At 42.5% G+C, this 25,878-nt stretch overlaps 1 protein-coding gene across 1 annotated transcript in view; it reads left to right on the top strand.

Moving 5' to 3' along the window:
* srbd1 (S1 RNA binding domain 1) overlaps positions 1–25,878 on the top strand; it is a gene marked incomplete at its 5' end in the record, with an annotated part of 52,314 nt that overhangs the window by 8,844 nt on the left and 17,592 nt on the right. The window contains 7 exons of the mRNA XM_079229468.1: positions 5,119–5,222; positions 5,759–5,866; positions 6,058–6,215; positions 7,231–7,321; positions 7,926–8,033; positions 19,409–19,500; positions 22,063–22,145. Coding sequence (XP_079085594.1) covers positions 5,119–5,222; positions 5,759–5,866; positions 6,058–6,215; positions 7,231–7,321; positions 7,926–8,033; positions 19,409–19,500; positions 22,063–22,145 — 744 coding nt within the window. The remainder of the gene's footprint in view (positions 1–5,118; positions 5,223–5,758; positions 5,867–6,057; positions 6,216–7,230; positions 7,322–7,925; positions 8,034–19,408; positions 19,501–22,062; positions 22,146–25,878) is intronic.

The raw sequence follows: 25,878 nt of genomic DNA on the forward strand, positions 1-25,878 counted from the left end.
GCCTCTTCGGCAGAGCAGAGGTGGATCTCTTTGCCTCAGAGAGATCGACCCACTGCCCCCGGTGGTTCTCCCTGGTAGAGAAGACCAGTCCTCTGGGTCAAGATGCCCTGGCTCATTCGTGGCCGGAGGGCTTTCTTTATGCTTTCCCCCCAATTGCCCTGATCTTGCCAACGCTCCTCAGGGTTCTTCAGCAGGGCCACAGGCTGGTGCTGGTGGCCCCCTTATGGCCCACCAGGACTTGGTTCCCTCTGCTGCACAGACTCTGTCGCGGGACGCCATGGCGCCTCCCCGACAGGAAGGATCTCCTATCGCAGCTAGGAGGTCGGATCTGGCATCCCGACCCCAGGCGCCTTCACCTATGGGCCTGGCCGTTGCAGGGCCCGACCAGCTGCACAGAACCAGTCAGGACGACGATTCTAAATGCCAGAGCGCCATCTACCCGTCTACAGTACGAGTGTAGATGGAGGCTGTTTTCCGACTGGTGCGGGGTTCACAACGAAGACCCAGTACAGTGCCCTGTGCCTACTGTACTCGAGTTTCTGCAGTCCCTCCTAGATAGGGGCCGGTCTCCCTCTACCCTGAGGGTTTACGTAGCTGCTATCTCATGGCAGCATGCTAGGATCGACAACGGCACTGTGGGGAGCCACAAGCTGGTGTCCCTCTTCTTGAGGGGGGCTCAGCGACTGCGACCTCCGAGCACCCCGAGGGCCCCTCCATGGGACCTGTCCGTGGTACTGGACGCCCTATGCTCACCTCCCTTTGAACCCACAACAGAGGCAGAGCTGCGATGGCTGTCAGCAAAGACCGTCTTTCTCCTTGCCATCACGTCGGCAAAGCGGGTAGGCGAGTTACACGCCCTGTCGGTGAGTGAACCCTGTTTGAGGTGGAACTCAGATGGCTCGGTGTTACACTATGGCCTAATGCAGCATTTCTTCCAAAGGTGCTGACACGCTCGCACCTCAACCAACCTATCCAGCTCGCACAGTTTAACCCTCCATTGGGAGAGGAGAGGTCAGGGCTACTGTGCTCAGTGCGGGTCCTCAGAGCCTATGTCGAGGCCACCGCAGGTATACGGCGGTCGGAGCAGCTTTTTGTCTGCTATGGGGGACCTAGGAAGGGCTGTGCCCTGTCAAAACAGCGCCTGTCCCGCTGGATAGTGGAAGCCATTGCCTGTGCATACAAGGCGAACGGCCGGCGCTACCACCCGGAGTAAGGGGCCATTCTACCAAGAGTGTCTCCACGTCATGGGCAACCCTGAGAGGTGTGTCCATGGAGGATATATGTGCGGCGGCCTCATGGGCATCACCGAGCACATTTACCAGATACTACAGAGTGAACGTTGCCACCCCAAAACCCATTGGGTGCGGTTCTTCGTCCACATTCCTCTGCCTGAGTCACACAAGGTAGGTTCCTGTACATTCCTCGTGACTTTGTTGGTATAAGTCATCCAGTGTGAAAACACTGCCTATGGCGGTCAGTAAGGATGAAATAGAACGAAAGTTACGAAGGTAACTACGGTTGTATGAATCCTGGATGAGTTCTTGGTCACTCGGAATCTCTTGGTTTCGCGAGAAGATTCCGCAGGACATGATCTCAGGATGAGGCCGGAAGTTATACCCGGCTGGGGACTCATCCGAGGTCACACGTGACATTTTTGGTATACGTACTCGAACTGCGCAAGTGCAAGAGGGAAGATATCCAGTGTGAAAACACTGCCTCTGGCGGTCATACAGGATTCATAGAACCGTAGTTACCTTCGTAACTTTCGTTTTGTCTCACCAACCATCCAAAGACCAAGGATATTTATTTATACAATCGCATAAGAAATAGAAAAACTCGGAGCAGAAACCTGAGAATGTTTAGTATTTTTCAATTTGGTTTGATTATAAAAAAAATATCAGTGAAGCGATCATTTTTTTTCATCCCCAAAAACACATTATGAAGAGTTATGGAATAAAAAAGTACCCTGGATGTAGAATTATGTAACTGTTTCCTTCCTTCTCTAAAGTTACTGTATACAAAGCTCTGGTATGTCTTAAAGCCATTTGACATATGCACTTGAGATGCTTAGCTCAGATTTAATTCTGTCAGATTTGATTTGAGGTCTTCTTCCGAGGCTTCACATTTACCTTATAGCTATTAGCAGCCGGTACGCTCTTCAGTGTGCCAAGGCGGATTTGTTGAATGTGAAGTGGGCTATTTTTAATTCGATTTGTGTTGTGATCAAATGGTAGTTTAGCGCTTCAGAGTGGGGCTTGCCTGCAGAGGAGCGTTGGTAAATGGAACTGTTTCATCAATTGAACACTTATGTTTTGATGGACAGCTGGAGAAAACCAAGTTTGTTTGTATTCTCACTCACATACACAAACACTTAGTTTTAGTGTTTGCAAAGAAGATAACTACCGTTGGTTCAATATATTATAAAACATGGCAAATTATTCAGAGATTGTACAACAACAAATAGCAGTCATATTTTTTTACACATCATATTAACAATGATCTATATTTTAAGAAGAAAGCTCCCATGGAAAATGTACATGTTTGTGACTTAGTTATTTAACTATTTTAATTGGGGCTCTGTTTAATCCCCTTCTGCCTTCTTACCTTCGTACTCATGGTAATTGGTCATTTGTACACATGGTAAATATTTACAACTGAGACAATAAAATAAATACTAACACATTTGGTAAAGCCACATTTTAAACTATGAAGTACAGTAGGTGTTAATTGAGATGTGTTTCCTCTCTCCTTCCTCATTCTGAGCTGATGTTTGTTCTTCCATCAAAGACCTTTCGACTCCGTGCTGGGTTGTGTTTGTTTTTGGATCTAATAAGACGGTGTAAAAGGGACAGAATACGGAGTTCTCCCTGAGCAGCCAGTGTGTTTGTGTAAAAGACCAGTGTATCGCGCTGGGCCATGATCCCCTGTGGTGACTTATGCTCATTGATAGTTACAGTCAATATTTATCTGGAACCGCACGGTCTAAAGAATAATATTCACTAAATGTATGCTTCACCAGTTCTCATTGTTTATCAGGAATATAATCTCATTTCCCTTTTTTAGTTTTTTAACTTACAGATAAGGCTTAACTATAATTAAAGGCAATCTCTGGGTTCCTACGCAGTATAATATTTTATTTGACATACATGTTAACAGTTGGATTTGAAACCATTTATTCACATAATAAAGTAGCTAGTTGTACTTGGATGTCAAATCTACAGAGAGGTCTGGAAATGTGAGTCAGGAAGAGTATGGAATTTCAAAATGGAAAATGTGTATTAACCCGCCGTAGATCTGTTTACTGCTGTTTTTGTGCAGTGTGTCCCATGTGTGTCAGCCAGGTCAACGTGTTCAACGTGCTGTGAATCTGTGTGTGTCGGTACGTGTGTATCTTTTTGTGCATTCTTGATATGTCGGATGGATGGATGTGTTGATAGTATTCTTCCAAAGAAAGGGTGAGAGAGACAAGGAGATGGATAGAGAGAGGATGGTCGTTGGCTGACTGCCCACCCTCGGGGGCGGGTGGACGGACGAAGGGCCGTCTAGGAAAGATGTTCTGTCTGGTCTCGTCAGGGTTTGGCCAGCACTTGGCCATATGTCACTCCTGGCCCATCTAACACACAAACACAAGCTTTTCACTCTGTCTCACATCACCCTTCCTCTGAGATCACCCTCTGTCTCCCACCAGTGACCTAACACGGGCAGAAAGACGACATACAGACGCTAGGTTATTTGTCATCAGCGGGGACTGTGGCCAAGCTACCAAGGAAAACAGAGCAAGGACACAGAATGCACAACTGTTGGAGACAGCCACATATTTTGTATTTTGGTGGAGCATAGTTGCATTCACCACAGTTGAGGTTTGGCAAGTGGGTAAAGGGAAGTCTCCTTTTAAGTTTTTTTTGATTGTGAAATTACGGGAAGCACAAGTTTGGATTTTTGATTTTCAGCAAAATAGATCGTTTTTTTGGTCCGAAACTTTTAACTAGTGCCATTTTTCTTATTTTCCGAAAACATTTGTATTATTCAGTTGATACGCGTAGAGTTTTTTATTTTTTATAATACGTGTCCAACCCCACATTCAACAAACAGGTGTAGAACATGTAGGAATCGGCCTGTAATGCATGACAATTATTTGTTGTATGTCATCCATTAAAAACTTTGAACGTTGAACTCTGAAAACACCGATTTAGGATGGGCCAATTTGTATTTACTGCTTCAATGTCACTCATAAGCTTACCCAGATGTTCAAAGAAAGTGTTTTTCTGCCTTGCTTCAACAGCATGTTAAACAGTGCTTTGATGAAGATTGTTTGAGAAATCTCATCACAGTCGGCATGTCAGCCCAGGGCAGGAACATGCCAACAGAAGAGAAATCTAACTTTTATCATAATTCAAGCAAGCTCGCTGCATTAATTCTTGCCTCTGCCATGCCATTAGCTGTGTTTTTATATTTTTATTTGTGTGTGTGTGTGTGGTGCATATGGGTTCAGCTCATCCGAGGATGCTGCTGAGTGGTAATGGTTGTGGCACCACGTGTGTGGGTGCGGGTGGGGGAAGGCCTTGCGGTCTCAGCGCTGATGGTGGCGTAGTGGTGGCATTTGTCAGATTGCTTCTTCCGCTTGGTTTCCAGATTGACGTTTTGTTTCTTGGCCCTGTTCTGTGGCGGGCTAAAGATTCCCCACTGAAAAGGTCAGACACTTACTACAGTTTGCTTAACAGCATGTAACAGTTCCTCTGAGGGGGGAACCAGCACACAACACAACAGGCCTGGCCACAGGATATACTCCTAGGCTCATCACTTTTACACGCCTGTCTGTGGAGAGTTAACAGATTACGGCTTTGTGTGGAGGTTTTGGGTTTTTAAATGTTTTTTATATACATTTTGCATTGTCTAACCCCAAGAAGAAGAAAAGCCTACGTGCACAAATTACATTTTAATTAAAAGTATTCAACGTAAAACACAAAACTGCAAAGAAATCAAATATACCTGTTTTTACAATTGCACAAGCAAACTTCAAATGTAAAACCTACATATCCTCTCCGCGTTCATGTGCACTGTTTATACAGTTTGTTGTATTGCATTAGACAGGGAATGTTTGTGTGTGTTTTTGTACAGACCCTGGCTATTAACCGAGGTGAGAGTCTGAAGATTTTGACAGTGAAGGTGAACGTTCCCGACGAGGTGAAGAATGACTTCACTAGGTGGTGCATCAACACCAGGTCAGAGACGCAATACATTTTTACGTTGAGAAATAACAATTGAAATGGTTTAAAAAAAAAAGATCTCCACAAATTACAATTTAAAGAAATGAGGATTGAAATAAGAGATTATTAATTCGTACTGCGACATCATTTAGTTTTAATCGCTCTTTAATATTCATTTGAATTTTAAATTGAAAAAATGTAAATAACATATAAACTTGGCATTTGTTATCTGGTATGCACAAATACATTGTGAAATTAGAGTTGGAAATTGTTGATACATGTCCTCAGTCAATTTATCTTTTATAAATTAAGGTTAAAATGATATATTTATATTTAGTTATTCTGAGGCTGTCTTGTTTTAAAGGAATGGTCTGTTAATATTACACCATATGTGCAACACTGGTGTTTTTGTTTGTGTGAGATGGGATGGGTGACATTTTTTTCTCATGAGAGGGAGAGTGTTTGTTGGCAGAAGTGACATTTCATTCTATAAATATAATTAATCAGTGGAAATGGCCCCTAACAAAACAACCTTTCTCCCTTTAATGCAGGTGGAGGCCGAGGACGTTTGCAAATGAAGAGCTTCGTGCAATCCTCAAGAGTGCCGTAGAGGACTCTTATAAAAGGCTTATTCTGCCTTTCCTCACGAGGAGTTACAGGTATTTTGAGTGTGTGTGTGCTCTTAGGGTTTTCTTTTCTTTGATAACCACTTATTAATTTACACTGTGTCCCTATTTCCCTCTCCTTCCCCATACCTCTCCTCTTTCTTTCCTTTTTCCACTTTTTTGTTCATATCTGCCCCCACTCCTCTACCTATCGTCCTCCATATTTCTCTCTCCTGTCTCTTTAGGACGAAGCTGACCAGTGCAGCAGAGAAGGAGTCCATCGCCATGTTTGTGCGAAACATCCGGCAGCGCCTGTTGGTGTGTCCAGTAAGGGGCTGTGTCATCATAGGGGTGGACCCTGGCTTTAGACATGGCTGTAAACTGGCAGTTCTCTCTCCGACTAGTAAGTGACCACAAAGTGTATTAAACTCATGTGTATTCCACCTGCTTTTGCATCTAGTTTGGGCTCTAATCCTTGTAAGACCATACCCATTGACAATATTGCAATTTCTTTATTAGACTTTTTTTCTTTTCTTTTTAAAGCTTTAGAAATCATAGAGCATATAGTCACAGGATGGCAGCAGCGTCACATTAGATGATGCCTGCTGATCCATTGTGGTTGACAGCAAACACGGACGTATCCTGTGTCACTATGTTGATCCAAAAGGAGTATTACAAATATATGCAAATTAAGCTCTACTTTTTTTCCTCATTAGTATTCCCTTCTATTCATACTGTTATTGGTCGTTGATACATTCAATAAGCATTAACAAAAGATTTTTAGGAACAGTCCACTTGTATTTCACCAACAGTATTTTTCTGTAACTGTAGTCACAACTTCAAAGAGAGTAGATCATTTATCTACTGCAGATTCATGCCTAATGGCCTACATTTGAGTGTTTGTGTGCATGTCGGAGACTCGATGCCAGTTGGCATGACCCTGGTGAGTGGATTATGTGTTAGCGTGCACATGTGCATGTGTGTTTTTATATGTCTGCTGTGCTCTACTGTATGTCACAGCATGTGTCTCAGTGGGTGTGGCTTCACACTGCGCAGGGCAGGTCCCACCCTCTGGTTGACTGACTGTGTGGTCACAAGTAATGCTGAGGCACTTAAAACAGACAGACACAGGTTTATTTGAGTGTAAGGCCCAGCAGGGTGTGGTCACAGGTTTGATGTTTTCTAGCTCACGTGACTTCTGGTCGAAGCTGCAGTCCTTCTCCTGAGGAAGCAGCTAACGGTCAAGTGCTGGACTTCCTGCAGAGGCTTAAGACAGGAAAGATGTTGAGTTCATAAATCATTAGATTTGTTTCGGGCATTGTTTCTTCTTTAGACAACATACAGTGCAGAGACATAAACATAGTACTTTATCAGCAACATTTTGTCGTCTCCCTCTGTCTTCATCTCCCTGCTCTCAGGTCAGATTATTCATACTGACGTTGTGTACCTGCATGGTAGAGACCAGCAAAGAGAAGCAGAGAAACTGCGCCACCTCATGATCAAATACAGGTACTGCTGCTTGTGTCTAAAAAGGTCATGTTTAAGTTGAGTTAAGTACAGGGTCAGAAAATGTAGCATTAATGGATATTTGTATTGTATTAATCAATGTTTTATTACAGTAACTTTCCTGTTGGCATGCATGTAGCAGCAGTAATAACTCATGTCTGTTTTCTGTTGCATCAGTGAACATAATATTAAAACAGGCAAAGAGAATTGTAAACCTAACTGCATGTTTATGGTTGTTAAACTGTGAACGGCTGCTACGGTGACTTCATGTCACGACTGTACTTGAATATTTGCAACAATGCATAATGCACTTTAAACACTCAGTGAAATTGTGCAATACTGTTCTCATATTTCGGTCCCTTATTTTATACATTTTCTTTTACTATTAGCATTATAGCACTTTTTTTGTATTCTTAATTCTTAATTTTAATGCACATTTTTACCTTTACATTTTAAGTTATTGTAATTCTGTGTGGAAGGAGGACCTAGCATAATAAGCTTTTCATTGTATGAAATAACTCTGTTAACTGTGCATATGACAATAAATATATCTATTTATCTAATATAATCCTCTTTGTCCTTCTGCCCGTCCTCTTGTCCACACTAGCTGTGCCAAGGTTGTCATTGGTAACGGTACGGCGTGTCGTGAGACCGAGTCCGTCTTTGCAGACCTCATCTCGAGGCGCTGTTTTCACCCTCTGGACGTGTCCTACTGGTAAGATGTATCATCCAGTTACCCTGACCCTGAAAAGAAACAACTGGTTGTAGGACATTTATGGTATGAATCCTACTGTCCAGAGGGCTACATTCCATGGCATCATTTTATATTTAGGTCTCACACATTATTCATTGTGTGTTGATATTACTTAAAATTCCACATTGCATTTTGTATATTTAGGACTTTCAAAACCTTTTGGAATGCCATTTGTAAAGATTCATAAAAGAGTATGAGAGACATATGTAATGATGGCGAAGACACCGAGATGCTTCAGAAATGATGGTCGCAGCAGTATAGCTAAGGGCAAAGTTAGGTGTGTGTGAAGGGGTAAGGGCGGGTAAAGAATGGGAGTTAGCGATGTGAAAATAAAGTTCGGACGAGGAAAATGTGTCTGAGCGAGAGAGCTGGACGTAGATGGAGAGAGAGACAAATTGGAATGTGTCCCTCAAGCGAATATCGTCTATTAAAGCCATCTGGACTTCGTTTCACTTCGGTCCAATTAAAGAGACGTTTTGCGGTGCACATTGTGTCCGTAACCAGGCCCAGTCCGCACTTCAGAATACAACCGCGCAGAACCTCGGTCCAAGCATAATAACCACTGGCCTCTCCTCGCTGCGTCTCTTTCTCTCTCTCTGCTGAGTTCCATGTGTGTTTGTTGACTTGAGGTTAGCGCTGGGAGCGCAGCCTAGAATGATTCTGAGCTGTGCGTGAAAGTGTGTGTCTGCATATGAGAGTTTTGTCAGTATCTCTGAGTTCATACACAGACGCACATACACACTTCAGAGGTCATACCTTTTGGAGTAATAGCCCACTTTTTTTTTTTTACTCTCTTAAATTTCATTTTCTGTCTATTTGAAAGAGCAGAAACAGTCAAAGTGGGGCGTTTATTAAGTTAACTTCCTCTTGATTATTTTCACGACAGACATTTTTTTCCTTCGAGCACCTCCAGAGCAGCAACATTTAAACATCTTGATATAATGTCTCTCTTATTCCTTCTTTTACTGGAGCTAATGGCATTCGTGCATTTCACAACGCGTGAGAATGTGGTGCTTCTGTTTGATGTGGTGCTGGCTGACTGTCCCACATCACCTGATATGATTAACTATATTTTTGCAGCACGTAACACATGTGTGAATGGTCTGCCTTTGCCTTGGTGGGGTTTGTAGAATAAAGGCTTTTGCAAGTGCATGAACTTTAGCAGAGCAGAGAGATGTTATTTTGACGTTAGCCATAAGTATGGTTGTTGTTATCCAGATGATATCGCCCTGGAGTCATCTGGTCTTGTGCCTCACTTTGGTTTCTTTGGACCGTGGCTGATGTAGCCTCAGAAACATAGATGTTAAATATGTGTGTGTCTGTATTCAAATGTAGACACAGACTATTATTCTCTGCCCTCGTCTCCTTCCTATCATCACTCCCCCATCTCTCTGCTCTCTCCATCCTTCTTCGCCACTATCTTCGTTTCCATCATCTGTCCTCTTCAGAAATGCTTGATCTAAAAAGAAAAAAAAAAGTGCTTTTGAAATATGCTGCAAAGTCCAAATACTGGTCTTTAGACAACTCTGATTACTTTAAATGTTAAAAGATAATAAAATATTAACCTGTTTTCCTTCAAAGCAAGTTTTAAACAAGTGATATGGGTTTTCAGGACAAATGTATTACTTAAATGATCAATAATTTATTAAACAAAATGGAGCTGTCTGTGGGGTGGGACATTTTGGATGTTTAAAGATTAAACATAAACATCTCAAATGACAATCCAGATTCTCTTTCTAATATTCAAGATATTTGTATTGTCATATGCACAGATAACAGAGAGTTACTCCGTATAATGAAAAGCTTATTTTCCTAGGTCCTCTAAATTTTTTTGATTAAGAATACAAAAAACATTGCTATAAATGTTAATAGTGTAAGAAAGTACATCAGCTTTGGTGTCGCTAATGATTCTGTGGCTTCCTTAAGGACATTGTGGTGTTGGCACATATCTGCTCTGCTGATGCAATTGGTAATATGTTTTAATTTCCTCTTATTTAAGACTTCTTAAAAATATCTGGGGCAATGTTACTGTCTAATGTTTCATATTTCATACACACCTCCCTTGATAGATGGCGATGGGAGGGCAGTGGCTGTTGTTGCTAACTATGAGGGACTTACTCCCCTGCTGACTGACCCGCAGCTGACCCTGGCCTGCCATTAGAGAACCCTCATTACCACGGCAACAAAGATGATGGCAATGACGGAGACTAGCCACGTAGCATCAGAAACAGCAAGGGGTCTTAGTGCTTGCTGCGAATGTCCCCAGTACAATTAATTGACCCAGTTTCTGGTATATGCCGTGATTCTTTGTCGCTATATGTACGAGCGTATGTATGTTTGCATGTATGTCTGACCTTATAGCCCAGGAGGTTCAAACTTTGATCGACAGGTGTACGGAGGAAGTCTTTCTGTCAGCCCAGGAATAAGGAAGCTAGCTCAGTCGTGAGCACATGCTGCGACCTTTCGCTGCACAGGCAAAACCAGTCCTGAGCTTAACTCTGTCCTGTCTGCTTCAATGTATTAACAAAGTCACCGACTCGTTCTATCCACTTTATCATCCCTTTGGCTTCCCTCGTTTCTTTTTCTGCTCTCTCTCTCTCTCTCTCTTTGTCATCCTCAGCCACTGAAAGCAGCTGTGCTCAGTATTCTCGCTCAAAACAACTGTCCACAGGAATGTGAACATAGAAATTGTGTTAACAAAATCAAAACAGTTTAGATTTTTTGAGGATTTTTAACATTACCTTGTTAGGTGGAATCGGCCATTAAAATAAGACCTTGACAGTGTTGACTTTTGTTTAGTTTTTTGGCAGTAGTTCTGTTAGAGCTCCTCTCCTCTCTGCCTCGGCAGTGCAGTAGTTCATTAAAGACCTCAGCCTCATTTGCACCATCTGCTTCATGTCTCCCAGTGAGCCTTCATTGTGTCACCACCCCCAACCTTCTCCACCCTTTCTTTCCCACCCGCCTGTCTCCCTCTCTCTCTGTCCTTCTGCCTCAGTGCTCAGCTGGAATGACAGCCAGAAATGGCAGCCTGCGGGACATCCATACTTGTATGTTTTCCATGTGTTTGTGTGTATGCAGTTTTCAGTGCCTTAGTCCTGTTCAAGTAGACTCGTTGACTCACTGAGTCACCTCTTCCATATTTTTTTTTTAAGGAGTGTGGCCTTTTCTGAAGACAGATGAACAAGGACACAGATTAATGTTTCTCTGGATGTGTCTAAATTGTGTCATTTAGGTGTGAATGTGTATGAATTTAAATGGGTTTTCATTTGGATTTTCATGAAATCACACAAATGAAAGTGAAATAAATAATAGAAACCAAGGGGGGTTAACACTATTGCAAGGCAATGTATATCAAACGATTATTAAATTGTTGACGACGATACATTTTCTGTTGACCGATTAATTGGTTAATTCTTTCATCGCTAATTTACAGCTGATGTCACTTTTGTTGTTATAAACATTTCTTTGAAAACATAATTAAAATTCTTACTTGCAAGCTTTTCCCGAAGCGTTCAACTGCACTTGGCAGTCGACATTTGCTGATTAGAAACTGAGATGCTCTCGAAAAAAAGAAAAAAAGCTACTAAAAAAACACATGCATTAAAATATCGATTTTTACATTTAGATGGGTGGGTATAATCAGTGTATCCACAGCATGAAGTGTGACAGATTTTCAACTGGATCAAATATAATCCTACTGTGTCCCCTTTTACTGTTGTCTTTGCTAAGTGAGGAAATCATGACCAGATCTGGCTCTTCGTCGCACTATTAGCTGCATAACCAAGTAACCTAACATGATTAAGCTCGAACATTGCCGGACATTAAACAGCATGAGGTATTATTTAGCTGACGGGGTTAGTCTGTGCCGGTGACGCCCCACTGAAAGCACATCAGGTTGCTCGCCATACAACTGTGTGCCAATAATTTAAAGACCTCCTGCTGGACGTCGGTGTGTGAAATATTAGTTGAGTAAAAATTTCTGATTTAAGTAAATAGTTTTTATTGTTGCTGTAGATGGCTTAAACCTGTATGTAAATGGTTGTGTGATAAGTATGTGCCCTTTCCAGTTATTGTCTACGTGGTTATTGTCGCCAACACCTGCTCATGGATAGCACACTGCCCACTGTTGTTTAGCACTGGCTGGTAGAGCATGCACGCTTTGTCAAGTTGTCAACACCGGGCGGACAGAAGATGTCTGTGTGTGTGTGGGTGTGTGTGTAGTTTGCAGCATTTTGCTTGGCGACGTGCCGTCGTCTCTTGTCGCCCTCGTCAACTGCCCTTTCTGCATTTTTGTGAGAAGAGCTGATTGGTACACAAACATGCCACTGTGTGTAAGTCCCGGTCTATCAACACTCAAGTTGAAAGTCCTGTACTTTTGAGAAGATCTAACATATTGTCATTGGCTCCCATTTCTTTACTGGCATCTTAACAAATTACCCTACAGACAACGTCTCTGAGATGGGTTGGGTTCACTTTAATCGGCGGTTGACAAACCCTTTTCAAAGTTACACAAACTGTGTTCAAAGCTGTTGACGGCCTTTTTCAACTTCTTTTCTAAGCAAACTCGCTCTTGTTGTCAAGTGTTTGCATATCCATCTGTTTGAGTAGAGAAGAGAACAGTTTGTTTTTTCTATTTGCAACATGGAGGTGTGTGTGGGTTAATGGTTGAAACTGGTTCATGTTCAATAGGATTGAGTTGTACAGATGAGTTCAAATGACTTCCTGAATTCAGTGTCACTATCGTCACATTTTTGTTTTTTTTCACTCAGGCTACTTTAGCTTGTTCAACTAAACTTAACTTTTATTTGCTCTCACAACTTGTGATTGAACTCAAATACATTTGAATATTGTAATGAGTGTTTGGGGCTGTATGCATGAAGAATTAGAAGTTGACAGTGTTTGGCTGCAGCAAGCAGATGTTAATGATATCAGAGGGTACAATTATGTGGGGTAAGGTTAGGGAGGTCTTTGGGCAATGGTGACGACACACACACACACACACACACAGACACGCACACACACGCGCACCACAGCTAAAGGCAAACACAAACGACATCCACTTTCTTGACCACTTTCTCCGTCAGTCTTGAAGGCAGTGAGATGACCGACCCACTTACTCTTTTTCATAAACACCCTCAAGGGTCAGCACTGTTTGCAGTTAATTCATTACTTCATCAATGAATTTCAATGAAACTTGTATTATGAAATTGTTTACATTTGAAATGAACTCCATCAAGTTACTCAGTCTGATATAATTTGTTGTGTCACACCAGTTATACAGTTTATTTAGACTTGTTTCGCACACATAGCCATGACTTTGCCTGATGTTGCATTCTGCAGCTGATAAGAGGAGAAGGCCGTCTCCCTTTCGAGGAGTAGTCACTGTTCTCTCCTTGACTGGTTCATACCTAGAGTTGTCCAAGAGCAACTCGAGCAGTCGCAGCAGGAAACATACTCAAATAGCCAACAGTGTATGCCGGCACTGACACACATGCCTGATTATCCGGAGGGCAAGACCTTGGCTGTCTTGCCCTCCAGCTCCCTCTTATTAGGGTGAGATCATTATTACTGGCAAGCTGATGGACCTGTAGGACAGTGGCGTAGACTGTATTTATGACTGTGTGTGTGTATCCCCTGTCATGTCCTACGTCCAGGCATGCTCCCAGGGCCAGGCTGAGTGAGTGATGAACATGCAGTGGCAGGACCAGCGATGACTGAGTGAGATCCAGGCACTGAGGCCTAATCGAAGGTTTGACAGTAGGATAGAAGGGAGAGCAGGGGGACGGATGGATTTGGAGGCATGGAAAGGCCTCAGCCTGGCTGTGGGGTGTGTCTTCATTTCAGAGGAGGGAAATGAACCCATGGGTACATGATGAAGAGGTTATGTCTTTGACTTATACAGGATAGAGAGAGGAAGGCACACAAACCCGTTTCAGGAAAGTTATACATTTTATTTGTAAATCCTTTCCTATTTTAGCAAGACACGTTTGGCATGTATGTGCGCAACCATACAACACATTTTTGTCTATTTATCCATTTGTTGCATTGGAATAGGTGGCGCGCCTAAAATAGATGAGCTGAAGGATAACTGTCTGTCGTCTATGAGAGGCGACCAAATTGTTAACCGATGATGATTGCGAAAAGTAGGAAGAAAAGGTAGAGAGCAGTGTGGCGTGTGCTTCTGCTTTGAGTTGTTGCTCCCAGAAAACTGAAATACTTTCTTCTGCCCATCATTGGACTGAACGTTGTCCGTTTGGTGGGTAAAAGGGAGGAAGGAGCTATGGCTGTGACATCTGTGTCCCCCCTCTATACTTTCCTTAGGGACTTGTCTTTTTTGTTCCTTCTCTCCCTCTTTACTTCATTCCTTCCTGTTTTCTATCTTTTCTTGCGTCCAAACCTCTGAGAGCAGGTTGAAATAAATTAAAATAGTTACGTCTCATATATCTTTTCATTTTTGAATATAGCACAAATCAAAATGTTGCTTTAAAAGGCTTTGCAATCTGTACAGCATATGACACCTACTGTCCTTCGACCCTCAATGTATGTCTTGCACACCTTTATATTTTACAGCAGATGATCCGACGATGAAGCAATGTTTCTTGAAAAGGGCTTGTGTGTGTGTGTGTGTGTGTGTGTGTGTGTGTGTGTGTGTGTGTGTGTGTGTGTGTGTGTGTGTGTGTGTGTGTGTGTGTGTGTAGTTCGCTGTTGGTAGAAAAGAGGTGTCGGGCTGATAACCTTTGGCATTCGCAGGTGGTGGACAGTGAATATCTGCCAGCCTCATCCATATCACCCACAGCCCCCTCTCGTCTCCCACCATGCCTCACTGGTGGTCAGCCTCTGTCCCTTCCTCTTGCACCCGCCTCTGTGCCGTCCTCCCCTAGGCTGCCAGTGTTCCCTGCGATGGTCCTACGTGTGACAAACGTGTGTGTGTGTGTGTGTGTGTGTGTGTGTGTGTGTGTGTGTGTTTGTGTGTTTGTGCATGCTGGTGTGTATGTATATGTGCGTGACACAAGTGCAGGTCTTTGCTGCTACCAGATTGACGTGAGTGTCTGTGAGGCTTTGCTCTTTTCAGACGTGCCTCACACTGGCAGTTGGAGTTTATGTGTGTGTGTGCGTGTGCCTGCCTGCCTTCTAGCGCCGTGCTGGAGACTGACGGCCCCTGACACCTGCCATTTGGACGCTTTTCTCTGTGAAAAATGTCATCGTCGTCAGACCCGACGTGTGTGTGTGTGTGTGTGTGTGTGTGTGTGTGTGTCTGAGTGAGAGAAGGGGAGAGAGAGAGAGGGATTGTGCGTCCCTCAATTTGTCTCCCTGAGGTCAAGCTTTGCAGCTGACTGAACAATAGACCCATGCTGTTTGAGCAGCCGGGACAGAGAAACTTATGTGTGTGCGTCTTTTTCATATGAATGTATTTTGGGCTGGTAATATGTGACATCACAGCTCCTTCTAAGGCAGTAAAATGAGGCCAATCCAAGCATCTTGAACATAAACTGAGCTGTGGACAAAGAAAGTGACAGATCGAGCCAGAACACCATGGATGGGTAAAAAAATGGGTTTGTGTTTGCAGTCCCCAGTGCTCTCAAGGGTCCGGCTTGAAAGCCGTCTAGAATTTTGTACAATCTACCAGTTGAAACTGGTAGATTGTTATAAATCCCCATTGAGTCCCTTGATGCCATCATGGTTACTTATAGAAACAATTTTTCATCTGATGGCATACTGAGTTTGATTTGATTGATCAGGTAACTTTGCATCGAGTTTGGCTCCCTTAGAGTTCTCCCACTAGTGTCTTTGTATTTTTAAGAAGCCCATCACACACTTCATTAATAAAGTAATTTTATTAACTAAAACGGCACAACTGTGCCCTGTTCTCTTCAGATTTTGAAGGTATTATCATCAGATAAATGAGGGAAGGTTACATATTGTTCTGTATTATAGATGTATATAAATAACGCATTACAATAGCTTTTTTTTTTTTGTCAGAATGTCTGCCAAATTTTTGCACCTCATATTTGAATATCCACAACTTTCATGCAAAACCATGACCTGGAGCTGTATTTGGGGAAATATGATCTGAAGTAGAAAATAAATGACTATTAACAGTTAAATTAACTATGACTTAATAGACTCCTGACAAAGAAATGGCACTGGAGTTTTTTATGTTTTTTTTAAACATCTACAGTACGAGTTTTTTTTTGGACCCTTTGAATAATCTTTTATTTTAAACATTCACATATTGTCTGAATCCATGTGCCTAGAATAGCAATTTATTCAAACCAAAATTCAATCTTTGATTCTTTTTTGACCTGCAGTGCTTTCTCCCACCCTCCAACCTTTTGTCCCGTGTATCAAATCAGTCGATGATATTATTACCCCTCTTCTTTTCTGACTGATCTGATGAGCTGTTTTTAATTTAGATTAGGGCTGTGCAAGCCAGAAGGATGTAATGAGGTCTCAAAGTGTGTATCCATCTCTTCCAATGTCAGGTTTCTTGAGGGCCAGCAGGGGGCCAGTCATGATGTGTGTGCGTTTGCGTGTCATGCCCAAGGGTGTGTCTCAAAGACGACCAGTACGGGAACAGATAGGGGAGCCGGTTGGTGACTTTGCCCCAGGACGGGACCGGGCTAAAGGCAGGCCTGTGTTTATGTATGTATGTGTGTGCACAACTGAGAAAGGCAAGAGAGAGTGTGAATAAATGATAACCCTACAGGGCCACCAAGTCATCGCTTTACACCAAGAGGCGATCTTTGACTTTGTGTCTCTGTGTGTGTGTGTGTGTGTGTGTGTGTGTGTGTGTGTGTGTGTCCACGCTTCCGCTTCGACCATCCATCCACTTAGGCCAGAGAGCTGTGGAGCAGACAACCTTCTGCTGGCTGCCAGGATGATGCCCTCACTATGGCGACAGCCATGGACGCTGTGGCGGTGAGGGCTCAGAGCTGTATCCATGTCAGTGCTGTTACCCAGCTGCCCCAGCGGCAGCCTTAATTAAGTTAGACATGATAGGGGCTGGTGGCCTTCCTTTCTTTCCTACATGCCCTCTCGTCTTCTATTTTTCTATATTCTTAAATATATCTTTTCACTTTTTCAAAAACTTTTGTTCTCTCCTGTTTTTTTTTTCATTTCGTCTCTTTCTTAAATAAAACCAGCCGAGACGCTGACGCTCTTTCACTTGACCTCCATTGTCCTGCTGTCTCTGAATGAGAGGGTAGTGGTGGTTCTGTTTCATTTCCATGTGGTATAATTAAGAGCCATGTCTGTCTTTATACTATGTTTAACGAGAGACAGAGATTTGGTTATAGTGAACATTTTAGAATTATATTCATATCATCTTCTATGTTTTACTCTGCATAATTTACGTGTGTGTGTGTCTTTGTGTCTTTGTCTCACGCACACAGAGTGTGTCAGGTTAATGACCAGCTCTGCTTTGACCTCCTTGAAGGTCATGTGCCAGTGCTCGTTAGCTGTATCACCATGGCGATATGTCAGCTGTCAGCACGATGGATAAGGAGCTGACAAAAAGAACAGTGAGGCGGAGGAAGGGATGAATAGAGAGGATGTGGAAAGAGATTGGGGGGGGGGTATAGACTGGGAGGGAGGACAAGTTCATTTAAATGTGAGTCCCATCAGAAGGCCTCTGCCACTCCTCATTAACAAGATACTTATAATTGGCAAGGTTGTTGTGGCAAGGTCCAGGCCTCTGGGACAGCGTGCGTGTGCGTGTGCGTGTGCGTGCGTGCGTGCGTGTGTGTGTGTGTGTGTGTCTGAGCTGTGGACATAGAGGAGGTGCTGACCCCTTCCTCATATTGGTCAGCCCTGAGGGGGAAAAGCCTCCCTTTCTTCCTCGAGTCATCCCCCTCTCTCCATCCAGCCGGGAGAATAGAAGGACTAAACAACATGACAGCTTCAGTTGTATGTCGGTAGCATCAACACGGGTATCAGTGGCTTTGTTGTACCACCATTCTGTCTGTGTGTTGATGGATGATAAGCGGCCTACTTTAGACTGAATACATTAACATGGGAGATGGTATAATTTGTTGCCATACAAACCCAATGTTACCCTGTAGAATTGGATCATTTTCATGTGTAAATGTAATTAATGCAGAAATTGGCACGTGAGCATCGGCTCAATTCCATCTGAATTTAGTGAAACGTTGCAATTTGAGATGTTTTTGTTAAGTTGTCTTCAAATCTTGTGCAATAAGCCCTTCACATACTCGTATCCAAATGGCTGAATTGTATGACATGAAATGTAAAAAAAATATATATTTATTCAGACTGAACCCTAATTCACCTTTTGACTGTATCAAATGAAAGCTCTTGCTTGTACGTCTGACAGAAACATCTCTTTGCACCGAAACATTCCACGGAAATCTGGCCCCGTCTCTGGAAATATTTCTGCTACAAATAGGACACAGTGCCTCAATAAAATGTCCATGTTCCACTTTTGAAAACTTCCTTTGACGACCTCAGGGACAGCAGTCGGTGTCTACAGAAACACAGACATATTTGTGGCCGGTTTTCTTTTTTAAAGTTATGTTCAAAAGATACTGACAAATAGCAGTACATCCCAATGACCTCTAGATGGCAGTAGTGTCACATAGATTGTGATTGACCGGGGAGGACTCAAAGCTCTGTGCTTTAGCAAGCGCCTCATACTGTCTGCTATTAAAGTGGCAGTCGTTTCAATGTGCAAAGGTGGCCTTACATGAAAATAGGTGATTGGGAATCTATATTTACCCAAAGTGGGTTCCATACTATGAAGTGGGCATAATGATCCCAATCAGTTACCGGACTCACGAAATTGACCAATTCTGAATGTGTTTAGAGTTCATAGTTACATACTAAGTACATGTAATCGGGATGCGTGTGGTTCTTCACCCGGCTTTCAGTTGAATTCCTGCATTTGAAATATTGTAATTGTGCATTTAATGTTAGGCAGGACGACTAGTGGTGATGCTATTTTGGCCATGATGTCAGTAATGATGGTCAAGCTTTGACTACAAAGGGCTGACTCGAGTCAAATGAGTAGCCAGTTTGAGAAGTTGTCAGCTGCATTCTTTAAGGTGCCAGGCAGTGGTGCTTTTCCTTAAAAGCCTTAACAGTATGTCTTTCAAGCAGTAATAACTCCTCACTATGTTTTATTCCATCTCCACTCACCCCTAATTGGCTCCCTTTGTACTATTGTCTTTCTCACCCCACCCCCCACACACAAGCCAACCTGCCTCTTATTCCTTGTGTGTGTGTGTGTGTGTGTGTGTGTGTGTGTGTGTGTGTGTGTGTGTGTGTGTGTGTGTGTGTGTATGTATATCTATCATAATTTTTTTTTTTTCTTCCCCCAGTATCACCAGTGAGGCAGGAGCATCCATCTACAGTGTGAGTCCTGAGGCGGTCAAAGAGATGCCAGACATGGACCCCAACCATAGGAGTGCAGGTAAGCAGCCAGGCGCAATTGTCTTCATCTGATGGTTATTAAACGTTTTGCTCAATAAATGTGTGATATTCTCGACCATTGTTTTTATGGGCCCTAGTTACTGGTGTTGTGGAAGACACTGTGTAAAGGGTTGGAACTAACAATTATTTCAATCATTGATTAAGCTGTCACTTATTGTCTAAATCACTTGTGTCAATAAAATGTCATAAAGTAGTGAAAAACACCCGTCAATTCCCCAGAGCCCAAAGTGACTAATCGATTGTGTTGTCCAACCAGCAATCAAAACCTAAAGATACTGAATTTGTGATCATAACAGTTTTGTCAATTGATTTAATCGGCTAATTGTTTGAGCTTTAATTTTGAAGGGCTTGTAGGTATATGCAAACGTTTGAAGTCATTTTTGGGGTTTTAGAGATTGTGGCAGAAAGAGAGTTCAGACGACCACATAGTATAGTATGGACAGTTTGTATATCATATATTACATACTCTTCTATTGGATGTCTAAGTAACACAAAGTGATGATAATACTGGGGATGATAATATTTTTCAGACGCTAACAAATCACGATTTGGTGTATAATGTGAGCAGTCATCAGAAGAAAACATTCCCACAGAGCATGCAGTGTTGTCACACTATCTGGGAATTTCTGGCATTGCCAAGTGGCTCTCTTCCGTCTCTCCTGTTTTGCTTTGCGTCTCTCGCTCTTTCTCTCTCTTGCCACCGCTCCCTCACTCACTGCACGTACGACATCATCGAAAACACAGCGGAATATAAAAAGAATCGCCCAGAGTTTTGGAGAACAAATGCTTCCAGCAGACTTCCTCTATAAAAGCCGTAAATCAAACGAGGCTGGCTTATTCCCCACTAGTTTCCTGTGGTCAGCAGCACTGCGAGCCGTGGATATTTCATATTTATACCCCTAATGAAAGCCATGAGAAATCTACAGCGTTTGACTTTGGATGAGTATCCGACACTGACGCTATGGCTACGGTGTCGGATGTGGCGACGGCGTGTTTGTGTTTCTGCCTCTGTCTATACATGTAACGTAGTATATAGGGAATTGTGAATTGAAGGCACCTTTCATCTGTGATCCCTGTTGTTGGGAGAACTAGGGACATCTAGTGGGGACAGGCAACATTTCAGCCATCTGTTTTTGTGTTCATCTTATTCCTGTGCTCCCCTCTGAGATGGAGTGAGGGATTAGCCAAGAGTCGGCAGGGAGTAAAATCAATTGAGCGTATGGATGAATTTTTTCCTGGACAACTGTCCTTCTTTCATTGCTTGCTGCAGTGTGACAGTCGGTCCATGTTGCAGCTCCTGAAAAGTCCTAACTATTTGGCTGCCTTTTTTTCACCTGCAAAAACAGAACAGCCACATCACCGCTGAAAATGTGGCTCATAAACTTTCATTAAGTTATGCTGCACTCTATTAACAGATCGAACTGTCTCAGAAAGACTGGGAGAGAGACCTGGACACACACACAAACACACACATGCATCGGATACACTGTGTATGTACAATTAATATTTATAAATGTTAATCTTGTGTTAATGTTTATATTGCTGTTATTCTATACTTTCCAAATATTTGGACTAATTGTATGTTGATACTTCGGCAACATTGTTCTTGAAACGTACATGCCAAGAAAGCCCATTTAAATTGAATTGAATTGAGTCAGAAACGGAATAGATGGAAAGCGTTTTGGAGTCTTTTGGTGGTGCACTGCACAGGGCCAGGATTGAAACTCCATCCCTGTCTAAATATTATCTCAGGCAGCAGCCTGAGAGGAGAGAGGGGAGAGGAGAGCCATTGATTCCAGACATATTCCCTCTTTAACATCCCATCCTGCTCTCTCTCTCTTTGTCTGTCCGTTCCTCCTCAAAGATCTGAATTCTGACGGGCCTCATGCAGCACGCAGTGGAATTCAAACATACACATCATGCACGCTTACAAAACAGTGGAGCACAGGAGGGACATGCAAACAGTTATTTAGTTGTGTTACTCTCTCCCTCTCTCTCCGCCTGTGTGAGTTCGGGGGTGAGATCATGTGCTATGGTGTGTATGCGAGTGAGGTTGTTTGTAATTTTTCTCCTTGTCACTGGGCCCTGCCAGCATGGAAAAGACATTTGGCCTCGTGTGCAGGAGCCTGACAGATTTGTTAAAAGCAACCCCACTTTGGATACAGACTGCGTGTGTCTTGTTTTGTTCGCTGCCTTTGGATGTGTGCACCACTGTGCACGGCTCTGGTGAAACGAGAGGTTTTAAAGGTTCGTGGCTGTGGCATCTATCCGGATGATAATGACAGGTGCAAAGACTCTATTTGAATGCCAGCTTTATTTATTATTATGGGGTTGGAGGAATGACAATTAGGTTTGGCCTGCCCTCAGGCCAGCAGTGTAATATGCAGACAATTTGCATATTCAGTAATTATAATACAATATGAATTTGCATATTTAATAACTCATTCAGATAGCAAGCTCATGAAAAACACAAACCATAGACTCTCATGAGACACAAGGTCACATGTTTCCTCTCCCTCCCTCCCCCTCTCTCTCTCAACAGTGTCCATTGGAAGACGTGTCCAAGATCCACTGGCTGAGCTTGTGAAGATTGATCCTAAACACATTGGCATTGGAACATACCAGGTAAGTGTGTTTTCATCTCCTTGTGGGTGAGAGCGTCTTGACCTCGAGCTGTGGAGCATCTGCTGTGAGTTACACTAAAGCAAAGGGGCGCGCACGTGCGTGGGAGGGCATTCTCAACTTCTGCATTTTAGCAGTCATCAACTATTTCCAAAAAGCAGTCGAATAGTTGACACATTTGATTGATTAATTACGGGAGATATATCATGTTTTTTTCATCCAATAACAAAAATATTTGAAATACAACGAGTAAAAGGTTAACCAACATAGGCGGGACCCACATCGGGGTAGGTGAACTAGTAGTTCTAGATTTACTCTGTGAGGCTGTTAACAAATGAGCTGCGATCTGATTGGACTAAACCCGCAGCAGGCTTGTTGGAGCGGGAGATACTCAACAGCTTTCTTGCAGGAATAGCGTGTTGCACTGCCGCTGCTTTATTACCGCGCCGTGCTAGAACCACAGATGGAAAGATGCTGGGTTGACTAGTGGTTTTAGTAGTTAACTAGTGTGTGTGTGTGTGTGTGTAAGGATGTTCATGTAAAAGCACATTAACAATAAGCGACGATTGTACACATGGTCTGCTGTAGTTTATGTTAAAACAGCAAATGGGCAAAGATTGGGCGTGTTTTTAAATTTGTTCTCTTTATTCTCTCTTTATTTATTTAACTAGTATGGTCCTGACTAAAATAGCAGCATAATTATTTTACTTAAACCAACACACAATCATCATTCACACAAGGAATAAAAGAAAGAAAGGGAGGATAACATATAAGCTATTCAAACACATTATAACTACTTTATACTAAAATAGTCATCAACATCAATTGCCTCTTTCAAACCCTAAAACAGATTTATTTGTGTTGCAGTGGTATTTATATTTTTAAGCAGTATGTACACAGTATGCTCTGGTCTGCTGTTGAGTTTTCATTCGGACTTCTTCAGAGTTCAGGTGTGACATTTATATTTCAGGCAAAGAATTTGGACTTGAAGGATGACGCGAATGCGAGAGAGGGGTTGAAGACTTGTAGGAACAAATGAGTAAAAGTTAAAGGTGGAGCAAAGCGAGGCAAACAGGGAAGTAGATAAACTCGGCTGAGGCCTGTGTCAACAGATGATGCGAAGAGTGCCAGCTAATTCAATTAATGGAGATCAGGCATGACGTGTGTTTGCTTGTGCTTCATTTGCTCTCAAGTGTGTGTGTGTGCAGATGAAGCTACAGTTAGAGCAATGTTGATTTTCTTCCTTACAAGTGTGTATATGTGTGTGTAATAGTGCAGGAGAAATGGAAGACAAGCATTAGGTCAGTGTGCTGACTATTTACGCCAGCTATTGCTAATGCAGTTTTTTTCTTTTCTTTTTTTTTTTTAATCTGTGGGAGGTTGTGAGGGGAAAAGGTTCATGAGAAGATGGAAATAGGAACAAAACAAAAAGTCATAATAAGGTAAAATTGGCAGTGATCACAGCATTTAGATGATATGCATATAACACTTATTTTTTTCTGTGGAAAAGGTCATTCAACGGGTGAACAACAAGGGAGAGGAGTTGATGTTGCAGAGTAGTAGAGAGACAAGCTGCAACACATTATAATCTGTTGATAATGTTTTTCATTATTCATTTAATTAGAAAAATGTAAAACTATAGTAAAAGGATGAATGATCTATAACCAAAACAGTAAATCCTCAAATCAGAATGTTTTGCTTTTTTTTGTTATTTGTTATAAGTAGCAATGAACAATTAATTAATTATCAAAATAGTTGTCAATTGATTGTTTTATGGATCAACTAACAGATGAATTAACTAATTGTTGGGAATTTTAAATCAGTCTTCCAAGTGATTGATTGTGCTAAAGCCTGAATGCATCAGGATTACTGACGGGATGCTCCTGTATACTAAGCCAGTTTCAGTCTTATTGTAGCTAAGAAATGCTAAGATTTCTTAGCTACAATAAGACTGTTAAGATTTATTACTCATCAATGTCAAAATGTATTTTTCTGGGCACATAAAAGTATAATTAGTTGTTGGTGTTGGCAGACAGAGCACATATTGCTGTGTTAACAAGAAAAATAATGAAACAGTGTTGAGGAAGAATCCCCATTGACGACCACTTCAAATGAGAGGGTGAAGAGGAGGAAGAAGGGGTTAAAAAAAAAGACATCAGAGGGTGACAAAGGGTATACAGAATAATGAGGGGTTTTGTGGGTGAGGGCGAAATGGAGATTTAAAGGAGAAAGGAGAAGGCTATATTGTGCAAGTGCTTGTGTATACGTGTGGCTGAGTGTGTTAGGTCTCAGGCCCGTGTCTCTCATCACGTCCTGACGGGGATCTCTGGGGTGCCTGGGGTTCTGCACCTCCTGCTCTCAGATCATGTGACTAGGTCAACAAATGATAATATAACCGGGTAAATAAACTCTGGGTGCTGACAGATATGAGATGGGACATCACTTTGACCTGCTTGTCAGCTCACACACACACACACACACACACACACACACACACACACACACACACACACACACACACACACACACACACACACACACACACACACACACGCGCGCACACACACACACACACACACTATTCTCCCCATTCCCTTTTCAAAGTCTAAAGGGTTAAGTGTGTGTGTATGTGCTTGTATATGTGCGTCTACATTTGTAATAGTGCATGTATTTGTGGGGAAATGAGTGTGAGAAAAGTGCACTCATGCATATGTGTGTTTTCTTGCATGTTCTTTGTGTGATTCATGGCATTTTGAGCTTTCTGAGAGTTTATTGCCATTAGACCCAAACAGCAAAAGGGCAGATGTAACTCTAGACAGCTGGCACAGCATGCTCTCTCTTTCTCTCTCCCTCTGCTGACCCAGTGAGTGACAGCTCTGAGAGAAAGGAGGAAATGAGCTGAGGGCTAAAAAAGTGAGGCCCATTAAAATCAGATTGGACGTAACTATTGGTGTGGGAACAGTGTTTTCACTACAGTACCTCTGGCAGACGAGTTTTTCTGGATACTGCGCTTGCCAGATGCACGTCTGTTTGAATGGCAGTATCAGTAGTATTTATATATAGATGTGTGTGTGTGTGTGTGTGTGTGTGTGTGTGTATATATTTGCGGTTATACAGTACAATTAATCAAACACATTCCGATATATCTGAGATAAATTGTGTTTTGTATTTTAGAAACACTTGCATAGACAAACATTTCAGGAGCCTTGTGTTCTTTACAATTAGATACTTTGTGGGTGTGGCCCTTGGACAGCTCCTCCATCTGTCAATCAGCTCTTTACGTTGCTATGGTCTGTTGACAGCTGGGTGATCCCCAGGGCTGTGAAACTAACTGCTACTGGAAAATACACACACAGACACACACTGCTGTGTAAGAAAACATCGCCCGCCAGCCGGATATTAAAGAAACTGTCACTCTTCTCCTCACCTCTCTCAGCCGATCTCCTTCTCTGGCTCCACTTTTCTTCTTTTTGATAGAATTTCCCTGCTTGTCCAACTGGCTCCCTGTCCTCTCCTTCCTTCGTGCCATGTTCTTCTTCTTCTTCTTCTCTCTCTCTCTCTCTCTCTGGTGGTAGAACATGTATAGTGGACACACATTGAAAGCATACAAGTGTCGCCAGAGTTTTTAACTTTTCAGCTAAAAAGAACATATCTTTTGGCATTTCTGCGCTGCGATTGTGCAAATGTGTATGTGTGTGTTTGAGCATGCATTCTCTCAACGTTAAATGGGAGTGCC

Source organism: Taurulus bubalis, assembly GCF_910589615.1.
Source record: "Taurulus bubalis genome assembly, chromosome: 14".
NCBI lineage: Eukaryota > Metazoa > Chordata > Actinopteri > Perciformes > Cottidae > Taurulus > Taurulus bubalis.